The following is an 18,448-nucleotide window of genomic DNA, read 5'->3' as shown; positions in this document are numbered from 1 at the left end:
TGTACTAACATATATATTTGCATTATTTTCATGAATGTCTGCTTTTCTTTGGATGGGATCTAACAGCGAAAGGTAAAATATACGACGCGATATATAAATTACATAAAATATAAATTAAGTCTATAAAGTCTATAAAGTGAAACCTTTTTATCTGGCGAAACGGAATTTCGATTGTTAATTAAGTTTATATTACTTCTTCCAGGGATTTTGCTTACGTGGCAAGAGACCGATCTACCAGGAAACACATGTGCCATGTGTTCCGTTGCGACATACCGGCGCGCACGATCGCGAACACGCTTCGCGACATTTGTAAGAAGATAATGATCGAGCGTTCGCAGCATCAGAATCTAGCAAAACCGGTAGACATCAATGGTCGGACCAGCCTGGCTACGAGACCTACCAATCTGCCCACTGAACATCGGCGCTTTCACAGAAACGGTCAAGCACTAGTCAGTAAGTATCTTCAAATAAAAATCATTCTTTTATTATTTCTTTAAATGGCAGTTGATGATGGCAAATTATGAAATATATATAATAAGAAGATATCTTATTTATGATAAATTGAAGAAGACAGAAAAATTTTTTAAAAATAAGATTTTAGAGAGTTACTTGAAAATGAAAAATGAATTTTAAAAAATTGTTAAATAATTTTTGTATTATTTTCGCGCAGCGCAATCTTTTCCAACGCCGATGGAAGAGCCGAAAAAGGTGCTACGAGCGCAGTATCTCGGATCCATGCAAGTCAATCAGGCGACTGGTATGGAGGTGTTGAACGAGGCGATAGAACATATCGTGACGAATACGCCGATCAATCAGTGGCGGAATGTCAATGTCGCTGTAGCTCCTAGCATGATCTCTATTCTTACCCCGAACGTAAGTATATTAAAAATATCAACATCTGAGCATCAAAAAATTATAGAGCGATTTCGATTATTTGTAACGATTATAATCATCTCAGGACGATAAACTTATCACCGAGTGTCGAGTACGTTATCTGTCATTCCTCGGTATCGGTCGCAATGTGAAGCAATGCGCTTTCATCATGCATACTGCTCAGGACTTATTCATCGCACACGTTTTCAACTGCGAGCCCAGCAGCGGAGCTCTCTGCAAGACGATTGAGGCCGCTTGTAAAGTGAGGATCCTCTTTTTACTACCCTGCAAATTCTCTCTTGCTGAAAGAAGGCGCTAAATTAAGAAGACGTCTGTATTTCTTTTTCAGCTAAGGTATCAGAAATGCTTGGACGCACATCCGCAAGGTTTCAGAAACGCCAGCAGTCTTAATACTCCGAACGGCAGAGGGTTAGGCGCAACTTTGAAGTCCCTAGTTGGTTCCTTGACTGGCCGTAGAAACAAGCAGGGCGAATCCTGAGACGAGGCTCTCTCGCTGCAGGTAAACTACTTTCGGATTATTAAGATTTATATTCTTCATCAATATTAAGAAGTTTTTCAATTTATTAATAATTTTTTTCAGACATTTTTGTAATTTTAATGTAAAAATGTCTTTTTCTTTAATTATACAAAACTAATGGATATATATATGTGAGGATAAAGAAATTTAAAACGAGTGATTGGATATTTTCAATTAATCGTATCAGTTCCCCGACTGTCCGGTAGGAACTCTGGCCATTGCCTGCTGAGCGAGAGGTGATACGACACAGGCATCTCCAGTCGCCGTTGACCCTCAAATATTTTGGTGGCTCGCCGCCGAGCGCATCCCTCAAGTCGCTGCTCTCGCCCTCTTTGGACACCAGGCGTATCCAACTTGCCCGCTGGGAGAGCAATCCTTAAAGAAACGCGAGAACAAAGCCTGATGAGAGGTCAGGAAGTGGCTGTAGGGCAAACGGATATTCTCTTTACGACGTAAACGACTGAATTTCGCGAAAAATTTCGCAGAGTACTATACCAGTATCACAGCTATAGTGGACTATGCTTACCTATGTCGATATGATGTTATGTATGTTATGCAATGTCTGATGAAGGAGGGAAGAATTCGCGGATTTGTCGAGAGATATGAGCGATATCGGGTCGCATCGAGCCTGTCGTGAAAATCTTTAAGAGGCAGCATGTACTAGCTTGTGAGCAGTATTCGCAGGAAATCAATGGAAAGAAAGATTATGAAGAGGAAAACGAAGGAATCGAAAGAGTTCGAAGAATAAATTGTCTGTACATACAAGGTGATGATTACGCGCTAAATTTAATCAACTCGTTTGCTCGAATTGGCAGGGGAAAAAGAAGGAATAATACGCTCATAGAATTTCACAAGCGAATCAAGTTGCACGTATCGGAGAATGAATGAGCTGCAATTAACGTAGTAGTAAGCATAATATCCGCAAAGGCATTCGAGGAGATTCGAGGAGAGCTATAGAGAGCTTGCGTATACATATATATATATAAATATAAATATATATAAATATAATATATAACTCACGTGTGCGTGTATTCTCGGGTGTACAGATTAGGGAAGCGAGACGAGAGCGATGACCGGGTCGCACGGAAGACACGCGTATATGCGTGCGAAGAACGCACTTCCGCACACACACCAGCACGCGCACCGCGACTGTATCGGGTATCCCGCGGATGTACCGCGCTTTTTTCGACGACGAGATGCGCGATAGGTCCCGGGAAACCCCGGTAGACATACACACGCGCACGTTAACACGACGGCTGATAGGGAGTTTATTTTTTATGGCAAATTAGTAGGAGCTTTAAAAGAAAGCAAAACTTGCAGCACCTCGGAGATTATGAAACCGATACGACAAATACTTATACCGCGACCGTCCTTTAGACTTGAACCGGGGGGGAGGGGGGATGGGGGAGGGCAGCAATTAGGCGAGAGATCAGTGGTGCGTAATCGAAATCACACGCGATCGTAGTCGGTCGTGTCATGCGCAATAATTGCGTGACAAACAATATTCGACATCCAAGATGCGAAATTAACGTGTCCGCACGATAATAACTGTTTAAACCGAATAACAACGGTATTAATAATTATTATCGATGATAATTATTCTTCTTATAAGCGCGAACGGTAAGTAATTATTATTATAGATGCATCGTAGTACGACGTATTGCAGCTGAAAAACCGTATGCATATCAGGCCATTGCAATTTTTCCGATTCAGGGGATAGACGCATGCGAAAGATGTATGTTCGTGCAAAAACAATTGTTAAAAGGAATCAAATGTACGATTTACAACACGTTTCACGCATCTACACACTAGCCCTACTTACGTAGGAACACGTACGTAACCAAGCATGGATTGCATCTCGCACTAGCGATCGCCGCTATTAGTAGAATTTAGTAAACGATTCAGGCACCTTTCTGTGGTAATATTTAAATTCGATCGCATCGCACCGCGAATTCACAATCCACATATACACTTACAATTTACATGCGTGCGCACTGATGACGATTATACGTAAATGAGACTCGCCGCTGTTATTGGTTCGAAAGTCGAATATTATGATTAGACAGAATATGTGCTCTCTCTCTCTACTAATTTGTACCTAATTAATTTTTTATTTACTTTAATCTGTTTATATTTTATAGTGATTACATGAACAAATAGCTTACAATAGTATTTTAAGATTTAATAAATAATTGATCAACTCTACTCTTATCCCACAAATCATCTCTCTCTGAAATAAATCCAAATGGCGTTTATTAATAATTATATTAAAAAAAAAGAATATAGGATATGCAATCGAGTCATTGAAATCGCAACGTCCTACTCCTTCCTAATTCTTTTCTATTAAGAGAGCGCAATTTTTGTCGTCCTACAAGGACGGTCACGTCGTACGAGCCATCGTCGTTGCGAGAGATACAAAGTTGTGCGGGACCCAGAACGAAGATATTTCTATGTAGCACTTTAAGTAAAAGAAAAAAAAATAAATGCAGAGAAGCGGAAAGAAGGGAGGCGAGATATAATAGAGCGTTGCGGGAGAGTGTGCGTGAAAGGGTGAGTATGTATGGAGTATGCTGGTCGGGGAGAGCGATATTTATTATTATTATGTAAATAGTTTATTGCGAGTTTTTTTTTTTTTTTTTTTTTTTTTTGTCGGGAAATTGGATGGACGCGCGATGACATCTCGATAGGCGCGTAAACGAATTCGATTGCACGCGCGTCACATAATTTTGCGTTGAATCGTATCGTTGTACAGTGAGTTTTAAGAAAGAGAAATTGCCAGTGTCGCGAGTCTGTAAAACATGGAATCGAAAGAACTCAGTGGGAGTTTGTTCTGCGAAATTAAAATTCCTGGTCTTTGTAATCGAAGATTTCGTTCGACTATTCTCGTGCTTTGATGTAATTTATTTCTAGAATTGCGGAATTGATTGCCGATCTCTGTCGAAAATTAGAAACGTAATTTCGCAGACAAATTTTTACCTATCTCTCTTAATTCGTACGTTTTCCTTTTTTTTTTAAAGAAAGGACAGAAAAAAGCGTGAGAGAAGAATTATAAATGGTATGGATGTAAATATAATATTCACGTGTAGAGAGTAAGGCCGAAGCTATGGAATTCAACTGATACACACATTCACATCATCGCACCGCATTGCATACGTGTTGATGCATTATCTCACTTTCTCATACATACACATGCACACATATTCCCAAGTATATATACACACACGCGCGCATACAGAAGAGAGCAGAACATACACACTCACACAAATTGCGCATAGCTTAACTGTCTCTTTATATAGGTGTTGACACGCCGTCACGGGAGAAATAATCTCGGATGAGGGAGTAGGTTGGAGGAGAAGGGTTCGGGTGGTAAAATATGACAGGAGCCACTTATAATTGACATAGCATAGCGAACCTTACTATATTTACCATGACATGTAATACCCTTAACGAGAAAGAAATACGAATCTACTGATAGAAGAGTTGTTCTGCACAAAAACACGATGCTTCATTGATAATTATAGTGTCTCTATCTCTCCTTTTCTCTCTCTCTCTCTCTCTCTCTCTCTCTCTCTCTCTCTTTCTCTTTTCCCCCTCTCATTGTTTCTCTACTTTGAGAAAAGTATGTATCTTTCTATCTTTATATTACTTATTCTATTAATTATTGTTTTTTGACACGAGGAGGGTATTTTATATTCGACAATTTGTCATTTTATTACAGATTGATTACGGATTATTTTGATTATTCACGCTCTATCGCCGCTGAAAGCCTCATTGTTATTACATTGTTGTCATGATTATCATCGTCGCGTTATTATAGAAAACAAATTTAAGGAGCCGCCATTGTCGTATTGTCATACTATATATTATATATTGTTATCACCGATTTTTGCAAACGAGGGAGAGCGACAGCGCGGATAAGTTGGATAATTGTCGATACATTTCTATGAGGATCAATCGTCGATTAGAAATAAAATAAAGAGAATCCTTTTCAAAACGGAAATTTACACAAATCATCATTGATGATTGATCCTTGTTGACAATTACCAATTCAATATATTAATTTGTCCGTGACACTCTCCCTCGAACGATACTCACCTGAGGTGTCGCGAGAATCGATCCTTGCGAAAGAATCCGGGTGAGAAGCGCTTTATAAAAAGTAAGAAGAAGTAAAGAGAAAAAAGAAGCACACCCGTTCCGCGAGTACGTCCGCGTTCCGAGTGATTCGTCGAGATCGAGATACGACGAATTACATTAAGCGAGTAGAACGAACAGCGAGATTTTATCTTGACACAAACACATTCACACACACATATATAGAATTTTATACGGTGGAATCTCGCTGCGTTGGGAAAAAAAAAAAATAAGAAAAAATAAGAGGCGAACATAAAATGGATGAAAACTGCGCATTTTTTGTGTGCGAGAGAACAAACACTTTGTATGTGCACCCGCCCCCATTGTTCATGCCCATTTGTATTGCGTAGTTAAATCGAATCGAGTAATTACGAATAATTACGAAACGGTTACGAAATACTATTATAAATATAAAAAAAATATATATATGTATACATAATGATATATGTATATGTATATATAAATGCAAGACAGAAATGAAATTACTGTAACTACACCTGCCTCTTGTGAATAAATGCCTATTTGTTTCTTTTCACATGTCTTGTTCTTCCCAGCTTATTGAAAAACTACTTAAGAAAAAAGGTAAGCTGAGAATGGCTAAGTAATAATTATATTAAGAGAGATAAACGCAAAACGATAACGCGGATGGATGGAAAGTTGATATAGGAATGCAAAAGAGAGATGTTCTCAAAACAGATTTTATTAAATAAATATCGTCGCCACACAAGTGATCAGATCGAGAATTATTATACAGTTTCGACGGTGTGTAGGCTCACATTCGGGAAAAAGAACTAATGTACAAATTCTTTGATTCTATATATGCGACGCTGTGTATACGTATTTATACAATGCCTACATACACGTGAGAAATCACACGTGTGTCGTGAAACGCGTGTCACATCATTGTTACTTAGAGTCGATTATTTGCTAGAGTTTAAAGTATTAAGTGTAGGATCCTTAAGGAGCATTATCGCACACACACACACACACATAGTCATTGTTTAATATCATAAAAACCTTTCAGTGATATTGCACTATCGTTATGTTAAAATATCAGAGATCACGGCTAGTTCGATCGATTTTTATCCCTAAACAATCACTTTCTTTTCGATGTATCGCGAATAATTTATTGATCCCGTTGGACGGAACGATGGACGGATAGTGATTATTCGATGTCATCGTGATAATTCGATCAGTCATGTAAGCGTGTAGAATCACCTTCGTTATGTGTAATAAATGCATCAATCATTTCAAAGTCTTATAATTCTTGCGAATTGTTATTAATATTCGCAATTTAATCTATTGATGGAATTTTTAAATTTTGAATTTTTTTTCTAACACGAGCATTAATTTGTTTCAAAAACATCATAACATATTTGCATAATGAATAAAAAATGACGTACAAATATTTTTGGAAAGGATTCTCTTTCGATTCTAATATATGCCACATACATAACACATATCACAATGTTTCGTATTAATAATACTTCGTCATCTCTTTATGTCACGGAAAAAGCAGAATACCTCGAGTGACTTCGTTCGCGCTTCGTCATCCGATCAGTTGATTTATGTTGTTTCGAAATGAAAGACCTTCCATTTAAAGATCGTTCTTGTTGTGGAAAATGATTCGTTCCACGATGATGAGAATTACGCGACGCGTTCTCGCGCGAGAGAAAAAGCGGCTGCGCTTCGACCCTAATCACCGATTGCTTGAGACTAGCCGGGACATTAATTCTTTACACTCTTTCATCACCTTTCGATGATTAATTTTTTTTCTGTCTCAGGTAAAAATCCAATGACCAATCAATATCGTCTTGAGTAAAGCTCGATCGTAGGCAATAACCGTTTTAATCTTTAAGAATAAAAATAAAATACGATAAAGACGAAATTAGAAAATTAGAAAAATGTTTGCAGTGAAGAAATTTCAGAATTAAAAACGGTATATATATATATATATATATATATATATATATAAAATTATTTTTTGAGGAAAAGGAATATGTTCTAAATTATATAATTAAATTTCAATTCTTTGACAAGAATCTTCTATTTTTGATAAAATAAAGTTCATGTTGGTGATTCCACGTTAGCAGCATAATGCAAAATTTTATGCCATTAGATTTTTTGCATCAATAGTCTACGAAGTTAAATGAACAATAATAACAGTCTCTGGTGAATTACATCGATCGAGCCGCTTGATAAAAAATGAGGTAAAAACTACGACTAATCTCAAGATGAAGATGAAAAATACATTCGCAACAATTTAGTGCGAGAACGATTCGAGAAGAGATGCGTTTCATGACTTTCCCTGGTTGAAAAATCGACTAGGGAAAATGGAATGTTATGCGTCACTTAAATTGTAATCGGTGTCGACACGCGGGCATCAGCACCGATATAATAGACTCCCCACGGTGTTTTACCGTGACTAATGTAAACATTTGTAATGTAAACATGCCATGCATCTATATATTCGAATGTTTCATGTCAGGGCAAATCGCAAAGCCCTTAAGTCTATATGAATCTAATTCGAGAACGGCTAATCTTAGTCTTTTTAATTAAATTATCGCCAGTTTAAGATTAATCCAGATTCGATGTCTGTCCATATAACGCGAGAGCCATGAAAATAAAATCATTTAGAATGACTTTAGAAGAATGACAGAAGATAATCTGAGACATTCTCTCTCTCTCTCTTCATTATAATTGAGTTGAGTGTCCATATTTAATCGTCTTTAAAATAGTAAATACTCCTAAATTCGCACTATCTTTTCTCTCTCCATTTTATGTCTTTTTCTATAACGAGATAACCGTGCAGGAACCAAAAGTATAGTCTACATCAGTCGCGATCGCTTCAGTTCAATGCAACGAAGCCATCGCGCTACGTCACTTTCGTCAAAACAGACCGAACATCTTCTTCGTCGAGCCGGTACTCCTCTTCTTCCTAGCCGGTGCTGACATGTCCGAGTTCTCGCCGTTTCTCGTGGCGACGATTTGCGAAGCCGGGGTCAGTTTACTTCGCACGTGCTCGTCCAGGAGTGCCTGCATATCCATCTGCCACTGTTCCAGTTGCTGACTCAGTTCGACTTTCTGCTTGATCGCCTCCTTCAACTGGCTGTCCGCCTGCAGGATGTCTATTCGTGTTCTGGCCAGTTCCACCTCCACCCTGTTTTGCCTGGCTACCGCCTGATCCCGCACCTTGTAAGCCTTCGCTACGATCTCGTCCTTTGTCAATTCGGAATGCTCGATATCGCCTCTGGCCCGATCGCGTTCCTCCTTGACTCCGCGCAACTCTGCCTCGCAGACACTAAGTTTGCTCGTCAGCTCCAGAATCGTGTCGCCGCGTCGTTTCAGCTCCTCCTCTTGCATCCTGCACTGATCCCGTGAATGCTCTAATTCCTCTCGTACTCTGTGCAGCTCCACCGCCAGTCCTAATTCACCGGGTGCCCCTCTGCCCGACAGCGCGAGATTATAAACCTCCTCGACCAGCTCTAGCAACGCGCCCGGACAATTCGTCTAGAAGAGGAAAATGGTTCGAATTTTTTAAATATATGCTTGCTTAAATAAATCTGTAACTAATTTTATATTTTTGTAATAAAAGATACAATTGCTACGCAGGAAAGATCACTCACCGGCGAAGAATGAACTTCTCGTTCATTCTTGTTTACTTCTGGCTCGGAGTTGTTGAGATTGATCACCAGCATAGATTCGTCACAGTCGCTCTGCAGACCCGAGTCGTCTTCACCTCGTCTCAGATGAGCACACAGCTCCCTCAGCCTTTTCGTCGCCCTCGCCATTTCCGTCTTCAAACTTCTCTCCTCCTGTTCCTCCAACGAGCTGCCGCTTTCCTCGCATTCCATTTCTGCCTGTAGGGACCGCGGTGGCTTCTGTATCGAGCCGGAGCGGGCTCTCCTTTCTGCCTCGATGGCTGCCAATGCCGATGACAATTCGTCCCTAAAGGTAACAGCATGTATTGTAAGATTATATGGTACTACATTACAAGAGAATCTTGGAAAAGTTGTTCAAAATATCTTTAGATTCTATGATTATTAAGAAAGTATTTTAACCATCATTAATAATATTTCAAATGTGATTGAGCAAGTACAAAATAGATATAAAAAATAATAATAATAATAATAATAACGGATATAATATAAATCAAGATATAACGAACGCAACACTGATTGATATCTCGCTTTTACTCGATTAAAATGTGGTTGTCACATGGTCAATTCTTTGAAATTCTCGTGAAAATCGACAAAATCTAATTGAGCGTTATCCGTGCGATCGTTAACTGAACCATAATAGTTGCATTACAGATTGCGAATTCTGGATCTCACCTCTCTTGCTCGGCCACTCTCGCACGGTGTTCCGCCTCGTGGCTGAGCCGCTCCAAGGCCGCGGCTCTCTCCTCGGCTTCCTCGAGAGCTGCAATCGCCCTGGCCCTCTCCTCTCGCAGTTCCAAGGACCGCCTTTCTAGCTCGGTCCTTTGTGCCGATACCAGTTGTACCTGAAACGACGCAGGTAAGATTCATGTAATATAATATATCAATAGTAATTTTTCATATTGCAATTTAATTATTGCTTCGAGCCTTTGTTCAAACTTAGCTTAGGAATTTTTCTTTCTCGGAATTGCTTAAAAAATTTAGAAATATGATATAATATGAGATATAATATAAAGTATAATTTAGCATATATATGGTAAATATCATGGCTCGAAATGCATCTTATTTAAATATTATATTAGTTTATTTTTATATATCTATATAGGACAGATATGCAAATTTTATATGCTGTTCATGAATGATTCCTGAGACTCGATATCCGGTTGCTATCGTAAAATGAGAAAAGAGGACGAGGTTAATCGAATCGATCGATCGAAGGTCACGTTTACTTTTATTCGATAGCATTTTCCCACAGATTGTATACGTAAATTCACGCGCGAACATGAGCGCAACAATTACTGGCTTCCTTTTCATAAACAAAATGCTGTGAATTAATCAGTAAGCTCCGCCTGAGATTCGTGTTCGGTTTCTGATGGATAATGATTAATAATGATGACTTCCGTTCCTCGCGGATCGATTAGGCAGAAAGGAAACTCTAGATAGGAACTTGTAACATTAACGAATGAAGAAAAAGATGACTATAAAAATCGAGCCTTTATATGTAAAATAGGATTAATTATATGTAATTACGCGCTTGGGTCAAGGTCAAAAATTCATATTCACCTCGTCCCTGAGAATCTCCAAGCTGCTGACGTGATCCTGCAGGGTCGTGTTCCTGAGAGCGCATTTTTCCCTCAGGACTTTCATCTCGGCAAGCAATTGCTCTTCCTGTCTGGCGGCTTCCCTCAGCTGATCGGCCAGTCTTGTGTTTTGCGCCGTCAACTCCGCGACGAGAGCGGCTTGATCGCGTTCCGCCCTCCTTGCCCTCTCATTTTGCTCCTCCAACTGACTCCTGAGGGTTTTCACGTCGCCCTGAAACTCTAAGGCCCTCGCTTCGCTGTCATCTCTAGCTTCCTCGAGTTTCCTTCGCAGCAGATGCCTTTCTTGCTCCAAACTCTATGTAAAAATAATTTTTTAAACCATTAGAAAAATGTAAATTTAATTTTTCTTTTTTATTAGCAATCTTTATTAAATGTCGACGCAAAAATGTTGACGCAAATTTTAGCGACCGTAAAATGTATATAAGTGACTCTTCTGTTTTAAAAAAAGCATTTAAACACATACAGACGCACAATTCGAAAGGATATTACGGCACAAAAACTTGCCGATTATACCTTTCACGAAATCGGTGTCTTACATCGCGCACAGACGTCATTCGGTAAACTCAGAGAAAAAAGAAACTCAGCGTATAAGTCGGTATAGATGAATTACGTTTCACGACGTTCATATTAATGTATACGAAATCAAGATAGTGCAGATATAGTTGAGAGAACGACCCAGTGAAAGGAGCAATTTTATTAACATACAATTAGACACAATTTGACCGCTTAACCAACTATCTCACTTTTCTTTTCCTTAAAAATCAAGTGTTTTCCAAGAGATGGAAGAAGAGAAAATTCGGTCATTTCTCCTCTAATTGTCGAATTAAAGCAAAAAAAGGAGGAGAAAAGTGCTAAGGAAGAGTAAAATTTTTATATTCGAACGTAAGATCGTCTGGCAAGATCTCTGGCCGACAAAGGTGCAAACACGATGCTTTTGTGCGTAACAAAAGGACACAAGAACTGGTTTCGTCGCGGATACACACGGTATAAGAGACGACCACACCGCGTAAGCTGCTTTGTTCCCATATATGGAGTTTCTCAACTTGATGCCTGATAACAAACTCTGCCGCCGGTAATAAGACGCAACAATCGCGGGCAGATTCTAAATAAAGCGCATTAACGCGCGTTAATTAACTTCATTTACTAAGTGAGCCAATTTTGTTAATTACTAGCGATACTAAAAGCTATGTTCACGCAATTTTATTTGCTTACACGCGTAATGATATACATATAGCGTGATATAATGAAAATTGATCAATTTTCGTTTTTCATGATATATATATAACAATCGTATATATTAATATAATTAACAGAGATGCAATAAAATCTAATAATAAAAAATTATTTTGCCTACAAACATGTCATGATTTAATTAGTATTTAAAGAATATATAAATAGATGCTCTTTAAATACTTCCATTATTAATATTATAATAATCTTATAAAATTACACTGATAGCGTTAAAATCTCTCGTGTTTGTGCTGAATAATAATATATATTAAGAGAAGAATCTTGAATGTCTTATTGTCTTGTTATTAACAAAGTTGAAAGATCGTCAGATCACTGTCAGTCATCAAATGTCATTACCGTTATATGTTCATACAAAATATATAACATACACATATATGGATGTTACATGCTTTCGTATATATCGTACAAGAGGTCGAGTGGTTTAATGTCGGTTTATCGAGCTAGAAGGCACGGCCTTGGTTTCCCATAGTTACTCATCGACCGATCGTCAACATACCCGCAGATTTACAGTTCACCGATCCCTAAAGTCCGCGAGAGAGGCCGACAAACAAAAGGTAATGTTATTTAAAAAGAGAACAGAACAAGAGGATGCTCGAGAAATTTTCGCGGTAAAATTTTTATCAATAAAATAATTATTCGCGAGCGATTTTTAATTTCCAGTTATCAATATTTGCGACATTAAAAATTACGCCCCATTTGATTTATTATTTACACAATTATCTTAATTGACTTTGTATGAGGATTTTACCTCTGAGAAGAATACATGCAAATTTACAGGATCGGCAAGCGGAAAGTATTTTTTTTCTTTTAGTAAATGGAGAAGGTTGTCTCTCCTTGATATAATATTGTATTAAAAAAAAATTAAGGTTTATACATACACATTTAATTATATATTTTTTTATATAAAACGAAATTGTATCAGGAATAAATTTTGTTAAAACTTTTTTCGCGATAAAATTAAGCTGTTATAGGGTCCAACTGGATCAGATGGGTTTAATTGGCCTAGCACAGTGACCACCGCAAACGCGCGCGCAAACAAGGAAGTTGCACCCCGCGACTCGCAATCAGCTGTACGAGTCATGATGATTCTCCCGTTCTCCAAGCAACGACGCCGCTCTAGTTGCGGTGCGGCCGATACGTCGTCTCGTGTAACATAAATACGCCGCCAGCCAGAAATACCGGTGCTGGTAGAAAAACATGCGAGGTTGAAGTCTCTCGAATGCAATGGATCACACTCGAGACGGACAATTTTTACGGTCTCTGAACGTTACTTCCTTCGTTGTCGCTCATGATTTATGCAACGCGGCTCTGACGTTTGAAAGAGAAGTCACGAATAAAGGCACGAATGATTAAAAAGATAGTATTTTCGGAAGACTCTTTAGCGTCTTATTTAAATCATGTTAAAGAAACATCCTGAAATATCTTGTGTACAGTTATCTCAGAACACAGTATATCGATATAGAGCGTCAAAATTAACCCGAAAGTCCTGGTAAATTTTAATGAAAGGTAAGAAAAATTAAACAAAGACGACGGGCTTACGAACCGTGTCCTTGTCCGCACCTAAAGATACAAGCGCTATTCGCTATCGAACGTATACTATCTAATAATATTTATTGTCGCGGTGCAATGAGTCAGAGAGATCCGTGACCGTCGTCGATGAACGGCGTGGCTCGGATCGACGGGCCGACTGCATCTGCAATTTGCAGAATACAGCATGCCGCACGCGAACGAGGATATATAATTGCATACGGTTGCGTATTTTACCAGCGGTAATTCCGTTGTTATTGGACGATCCTTTCTAAAGTCGTGACTCACGACTCCTGTCTAATTTCCGATCCTCCGCTCGTCCTACTCTTGCGACACGTCGAACGTGGCGTCAGCGTCAATGATAGGGATGACGACATTTTACGAAACAAAAATTCAGTAACAGCCGTCCAACGAGTCGTCCATATATCGTCGAAAGAAGCCGCGAAACTCGCGACTGGCACGAATGCATTTACCGTCTTCGATTTTGTCGGTCATTCTGTTACAATCATTTTTCGTACCTTTCGTGCATAAGTATAATCAAGATATCACTTTCCCAATAATCTTAAAGTCACTCTGACATATCTATTTGTATAACTTTTTATTTTACTTGTGAAATTTTTTTTTAGTTACATACAACAGAGGATATATTTGATACTTTTTTCATATAATTTCTATAATTCCTAGCATATCAATGTAATTTTTTCAGTATATTTATGTAAGATTTCTTTCGAAAAATCTCAACATGTAGGAAATGTAAAAATTGATCTGGTCATTTCAAACTAGAAGAATGCAATTCTGAGAATTAGAAAATCAAAGAGTTGAAGGCATTCACCATCGAATTTCGCAGTCTCGAGTATTTTAACACTTTCGTTTGCTGTCGTGAAGTCGCGATGAAATGGGTATTTCGCTTTTATTGCAAAACGCGCCGATCTCCGGATCGCATCTAATCTAATTATACGGTAGGAGGAATAAGACCTCCGTGTCACAAATGTGTACCAATGTCTGTTTCAATGAACATTCCTCATCGTTTTCTGCACCGTCAGACCGCTATCCCGTTTGAAAGAAAGTGAAATGTCTTAGAAATGAGAAACGGCCGGGACATAAATGGAACTAAAAAGTCTTAAATATTCCAGAATGTGCCAATGATATATTTTTTCTTAACTTGAAATATAACCGTGATCATTTTTAATTTATTATTTTTTTATCACGCATATATTAATCCTTCTCACAATTTCTAGTTGGAGATTGTTAAGATTGCTAATAATCAATATTTTTTATCAATTACCAGATAAAACTTTTCGTAAAAATTTTGCACTATCCTAGAGGAGATGATCGTCGCGAACGTAGGAAGAAAGAAGTTCCGCGATTAATCACGGATTAATTACTGTTATATCGTGGCATTGTGGCCAGCCAGAAGCAAGCGTTATTGCGTTGCATCTTGTTCACTTTCCCTCGAAGAAAACGATAATGCCAAGCGCGCGCAATCGAACGGGGCAGCAAGGAAGGCGAATGTAGGGAGATCTGTAATCGCGAAGCAATGGCCTGTGACGAGTCCGTTCGGCGAGTGTAAGGTAGCGCAATCGAGTCCACCTGGATCGTACAATGAACAGAAATTTAACAAAAACCGATATAACGGAATAGATGAAATCGATTCCTCGCCGTAAAAAAAAAACCTTTAAAAATTTAGATAATCCATCATCAAAATAAACGCAATCGCTTATAAATTCTCCAGATGTGAAGTTAATACACGTATAAATTCTTTAACGATTTTCTTCTTAATAGAAAATTTGTTTTCACAATAACTGTTCAATTTCTTGAATCTATAATCTATAATCAATTCTAAAACTTTTGTTTTAGAATTTCTATTTAAGATCGTATTTTTTAAAACTTTAGAATTTTTTATTTCTTTCAATCCGATCTGTCTCCCTCTTTCTCTTTAATCGATTGCGATTGTCGATAAATAACAGTCGATAAAATCGCGGATGAATTCATATGCGAACGAGAGCTTAGAAGAAAATCACAATTGCATGTAATTAAACATTGCATAATTTCTCATCCAGCGCGTTTGTCGGCCGCGACGAAGCGCGATCCGAAGAAGCGAGTTAATTAGATCGGTGCGTTTCGCTAATCGATCCTATTATCGCACGTGTAGGAGAAAAGTCGGGGTCGGCGATTTTTTGTACGAAAAAATTACTATTATGAGGAGCGTTCTTGAATTTATTATTCACGTCTTCTCGATCCCGAAGAAGAGAAGCCTCCAATTATTTGTGATGGATACGACGAACAGGGAGAAGGAGGAAAAAAAAAAGTATCGCGAGAATATCTATTTGCTAGATTATTATGTTTAATAATATATATACTATAACTAAACGTTTTATTTCATTTCGATTAAAATATGTAAAATGTGAATTAGTTGGTGGAAATTGAAAAAACAGAGTATTATTACTAAAATATTTTAATCTCCTTTAATATGTGTTTGTGTGCGTAACATATTTAGACATTTAAACTAACTTTGGTTTCGGTATTTTACATTAAAGGGAAAAAAATTAATTTTTTATTAATAATACTTTAAAATGTTTATATAATCTTGAGAGCTTCTTTTATCTTGAGAGAACTTTTACTTTAGTATTTTACAGCAAAGAAAATTTACAAACATTTTATTCATTGTTTAATCTTATCTACTATTTTTAGATCTTTTATTAATCAATTGTTATTAATTATTAATTATTTTCTTATTAGATAACAAATCATTCTTCTTAAAAGATAGAAGACATTCGTAATGTATGCCAATACATTTTTTCAAAATAATAATGTTACTTGTTAATTTTTATAGCATTTTGCAAAATTGAATATACAGGATTAATTTATATAAATATAACAAAAAAAACGATACAGATTAATTTATATAAATATAAAAGTAATTCTAATGCGCTCAGCTAAAAATAATTGGACCAGAAAGTTTTGCGTCTTATTATTTAACGCTTATTGAACCGTAATAAATCTCATTCGTACCGGACTTGCTTGCGCAATTTTACTAATGAGTGGCGAAAATTAGGTAGCGGTTGTTACCACACTCTCGTTAGTAATAAAGGTACGCCCTGAGGCACGTCATTCAGCTGAGGAGGTTAAAAAGCGAGTCGCAATGACCAAGCGGTGAAAAGCAAGTCGCGATCGTCATCGCGGCTCGTTTGCGCGGGCATTTAATTAAGACCCAATTTGACGATACGCGATAATTACGATAGCTACGAATGTCAGGTGTAGCGTCATTAATATCTTAATGAATCCATTGCATAAGAAAAAAAGATAGTAAGCGATACGTAATGGCAATTATTCAGCTATATCCCGTGAGTCGGCAATTTTCGATAATTACATAATTGGCGATATATTCATTATAAATGTTTGGGTTAAAGATTCAGCCAACAGATTTCATTTAATGCTTCTCTGTCCATTTCTAGATCATAGCGTAACTGCGGTATAGATGAAAAAAGAGAATGCAGTTAATTTACAGTTAGCGTTAATCGGCTGTAAAACTCACATGATCTACCGTTCCTTATAAATATCCTTATGTCAATTATCTATAATATAATTAATGTTATCTCAAAATAAATACATATTATTTAGAAACCGTTAATTATTAATATTATAATGAACATTTCTATTGAATTCTGTGAATCACATATGAAATTAAAAATTAATTAAAGTAAAAAAGATAATTATCTGTTGTGATAATAATAAAAATAATGGTAAAATATATTAAAAGTTAACATAGTCAATTAACACTGATACAATAAATAATTCTGACGAGTCATATAGCAAGATGAACTAATACACATAGCTCGGAACAATTAAAATATTGCTATTTTACAACTATGGAATTATATGCGTAAATTATAATTATATAGATAAAATGCGACAGATTGTTACTAAATAGCCGATATGAAAGGAGATATTACGATTAAAGAAATTACGCAAACCGAGGATATACATTGTTCATTAATTCAATCATTCCTCCTGCAACGATAAATAACGGTAAACACAATCATTTATTAGAAGTTAACAAAACATGTGTGACTCACCGATAATTAAATCGCCACGTTGACCAATGATATTCACGTCGTTAGCACTTTCGTAAGTCTTTCAAGGCTGCGCCGTTCTTTTCGCAAACCTCTTGTCTCGAAAACTTTGTATGCTTAATGATAAATATCTTATCTTATCGAGTCGATTCAAATAAGTCGCATTGGCATACGTTTGATAACGGGAAATTTTGAAATATATCGCAAAGACAATAGATAAAAAACTCGAATGCAGAAAAGAGAGAGAGAGAGAGAAATTTGGTATCAAATAAAATAATTCTAGTATGTTGAGTGAAAAAAATTGAATTCTTCTTTTTGAAAATAAAGAATACAATATTATTATGCTAAAAATTATGGAGCATTTTCGCAAGAAACGCACTTCTTTCCGGGCGTTCAGATCGCGTTCTTGTTATTTCGATCATTTCATCAAATTCAACAGCGGAATAGATGACAATTTGGAAACAACAAAAAATATAAAATTTCTCAGCGAGAAAAATCCAGTTTAAATAAATGAGTTAATAGTTATTATATGTATACACCGATCGTCGAGATTGACGATCAGGAGCGCAATGATAGCTATAAAATTCTACGATATTTGATTTTATGAGCTAATTTTCATCTATCGACGAGTATTCGACATCGTTGGTATCGAGTATCGCCTAAAAAGAAAAATATAAAGCTCGATATATTTTGATTGCCACAACACTCGCGTTTCTCGAGGTCGCGAGTAAAAACGAGGAATCGAATTCTCCTTTCAGAATAATGTTGATTAAATTGCGACCTATGAATTAATGA

At 37.2% G+C, this 18,448-nt stretch overlaps 3 protein-coding genes across 6 annotated transcripts in view; 2 read left to right on the top strand and 1 right to left on the bottom strand.

Moving 5' to 3' along the window:
* LOC138936787 (protein Fe65 homolog) overlaps positions 1 to 6,077 on the top strand; it is a 143,998-nt gene extending 137,921 nt beyond the window's left edge. Inside the window, exons 11-16 of the mRNA XM_070302448.1 lie at positions 67 to 72; positions 203 to 453; positions 671 to 873; positions 959 to 1,135; positions 1,223 to 1,393; positions 1,618 to 6,077. Of these exons, the coding sequence (XP_070158549.1) occupies positions 67 to 72; positions 203 to 453; positions 671 to 873; positions 959 to 1,135; positions 1,223 to 1,372 (787 nt within the window). The 3' untranslated portion in view covers positions 1,373 to 1,393; positions 1,618 to 6,077. The remainder of the gene's footprint in view (positions 1 to 66; positions 73 to 202; positions 454 to 670; positions 874 to 958; positions 1,136 to 1,222; positions 1,394 to 1,617) is intronic.
* Positions 6,078 to 6,233: 156 nt separating this feature from the next.
* LOC138936785 (bicaudal D-related protein homolog) overlaps positions 6,234 to 18,448 on the bottom strand; it is a 24,596-nt gene continuing 12,381 nt past the window's right edge. For all 4 annotated transcript variants that reach the window (XM_070302442.1, XM_070302443.1, XM_070302444.1 and 1 more), the window contains 4 exons: positions 10,765 to 11,097; positions 9,877 to 10,046; positions 9,169 to 9,490; positions 6,234 to 9,052 (listed from right to left, as the gene is read on the bottom strand). In XM_070302442.1, coding sequence (XP_070158543.1) covers positions 8,432 to 9,052; positions 9,169 to 9,490; positions 9,877 to 10,046; positions 10,765 to 11,097 — 1,446 coding nt within the window. In that variant the 3' untranslated portion in view covers positions 6,234 to 8,431. The remainder of the gene's footprint in view (positions 9,053 to 9,168; positions 9,491 to 9,876; positions 10,047 to 10,764; positions 11,098 to 18,448) is intronic.
* The window catches only part of LOC138936786 (coiled-coil domain-containing protein 63), a 26,873-nt gene continuing 16,771 nt past the window's right edge, over positions 8,347 to 18,448 (top strand). The window contains exons 1-3 of the mRNA XM_070302446.1: positions 8,347 to 9,068; positions 9,155 to 9,496; positions 9,856 to 10,060. The gene's annotated coding sequence lies outside the window, so the exon portion shown is untranslated. The remainder of the gene's footprint in view (positions 9,069 to 9,154; positions 9,497 to 9,855; positions 10,061 to 18,448) is intronic.

This window comes from Polyergus mexicanus, unplaced genomic scaffold (genome assembly GCF_030449975.1).
Source record: "Polyergus mexicanus isolate NDT 795.1 unplaced genomic scaffold, iyPolMexi1.0 SCAF_10, whole genome shotgun sequence".
Classification (NCBI taxonomy): domain Eukaryota; kingdom Metazoa; phylum Arthropoda; class Insecta; order Hymenoptera; family Formicidae; genus Polyergus; species Polyergus mexicanus.
This window is presented reverse-complemented; position numbering and strand designations above follow the sequence as displayed.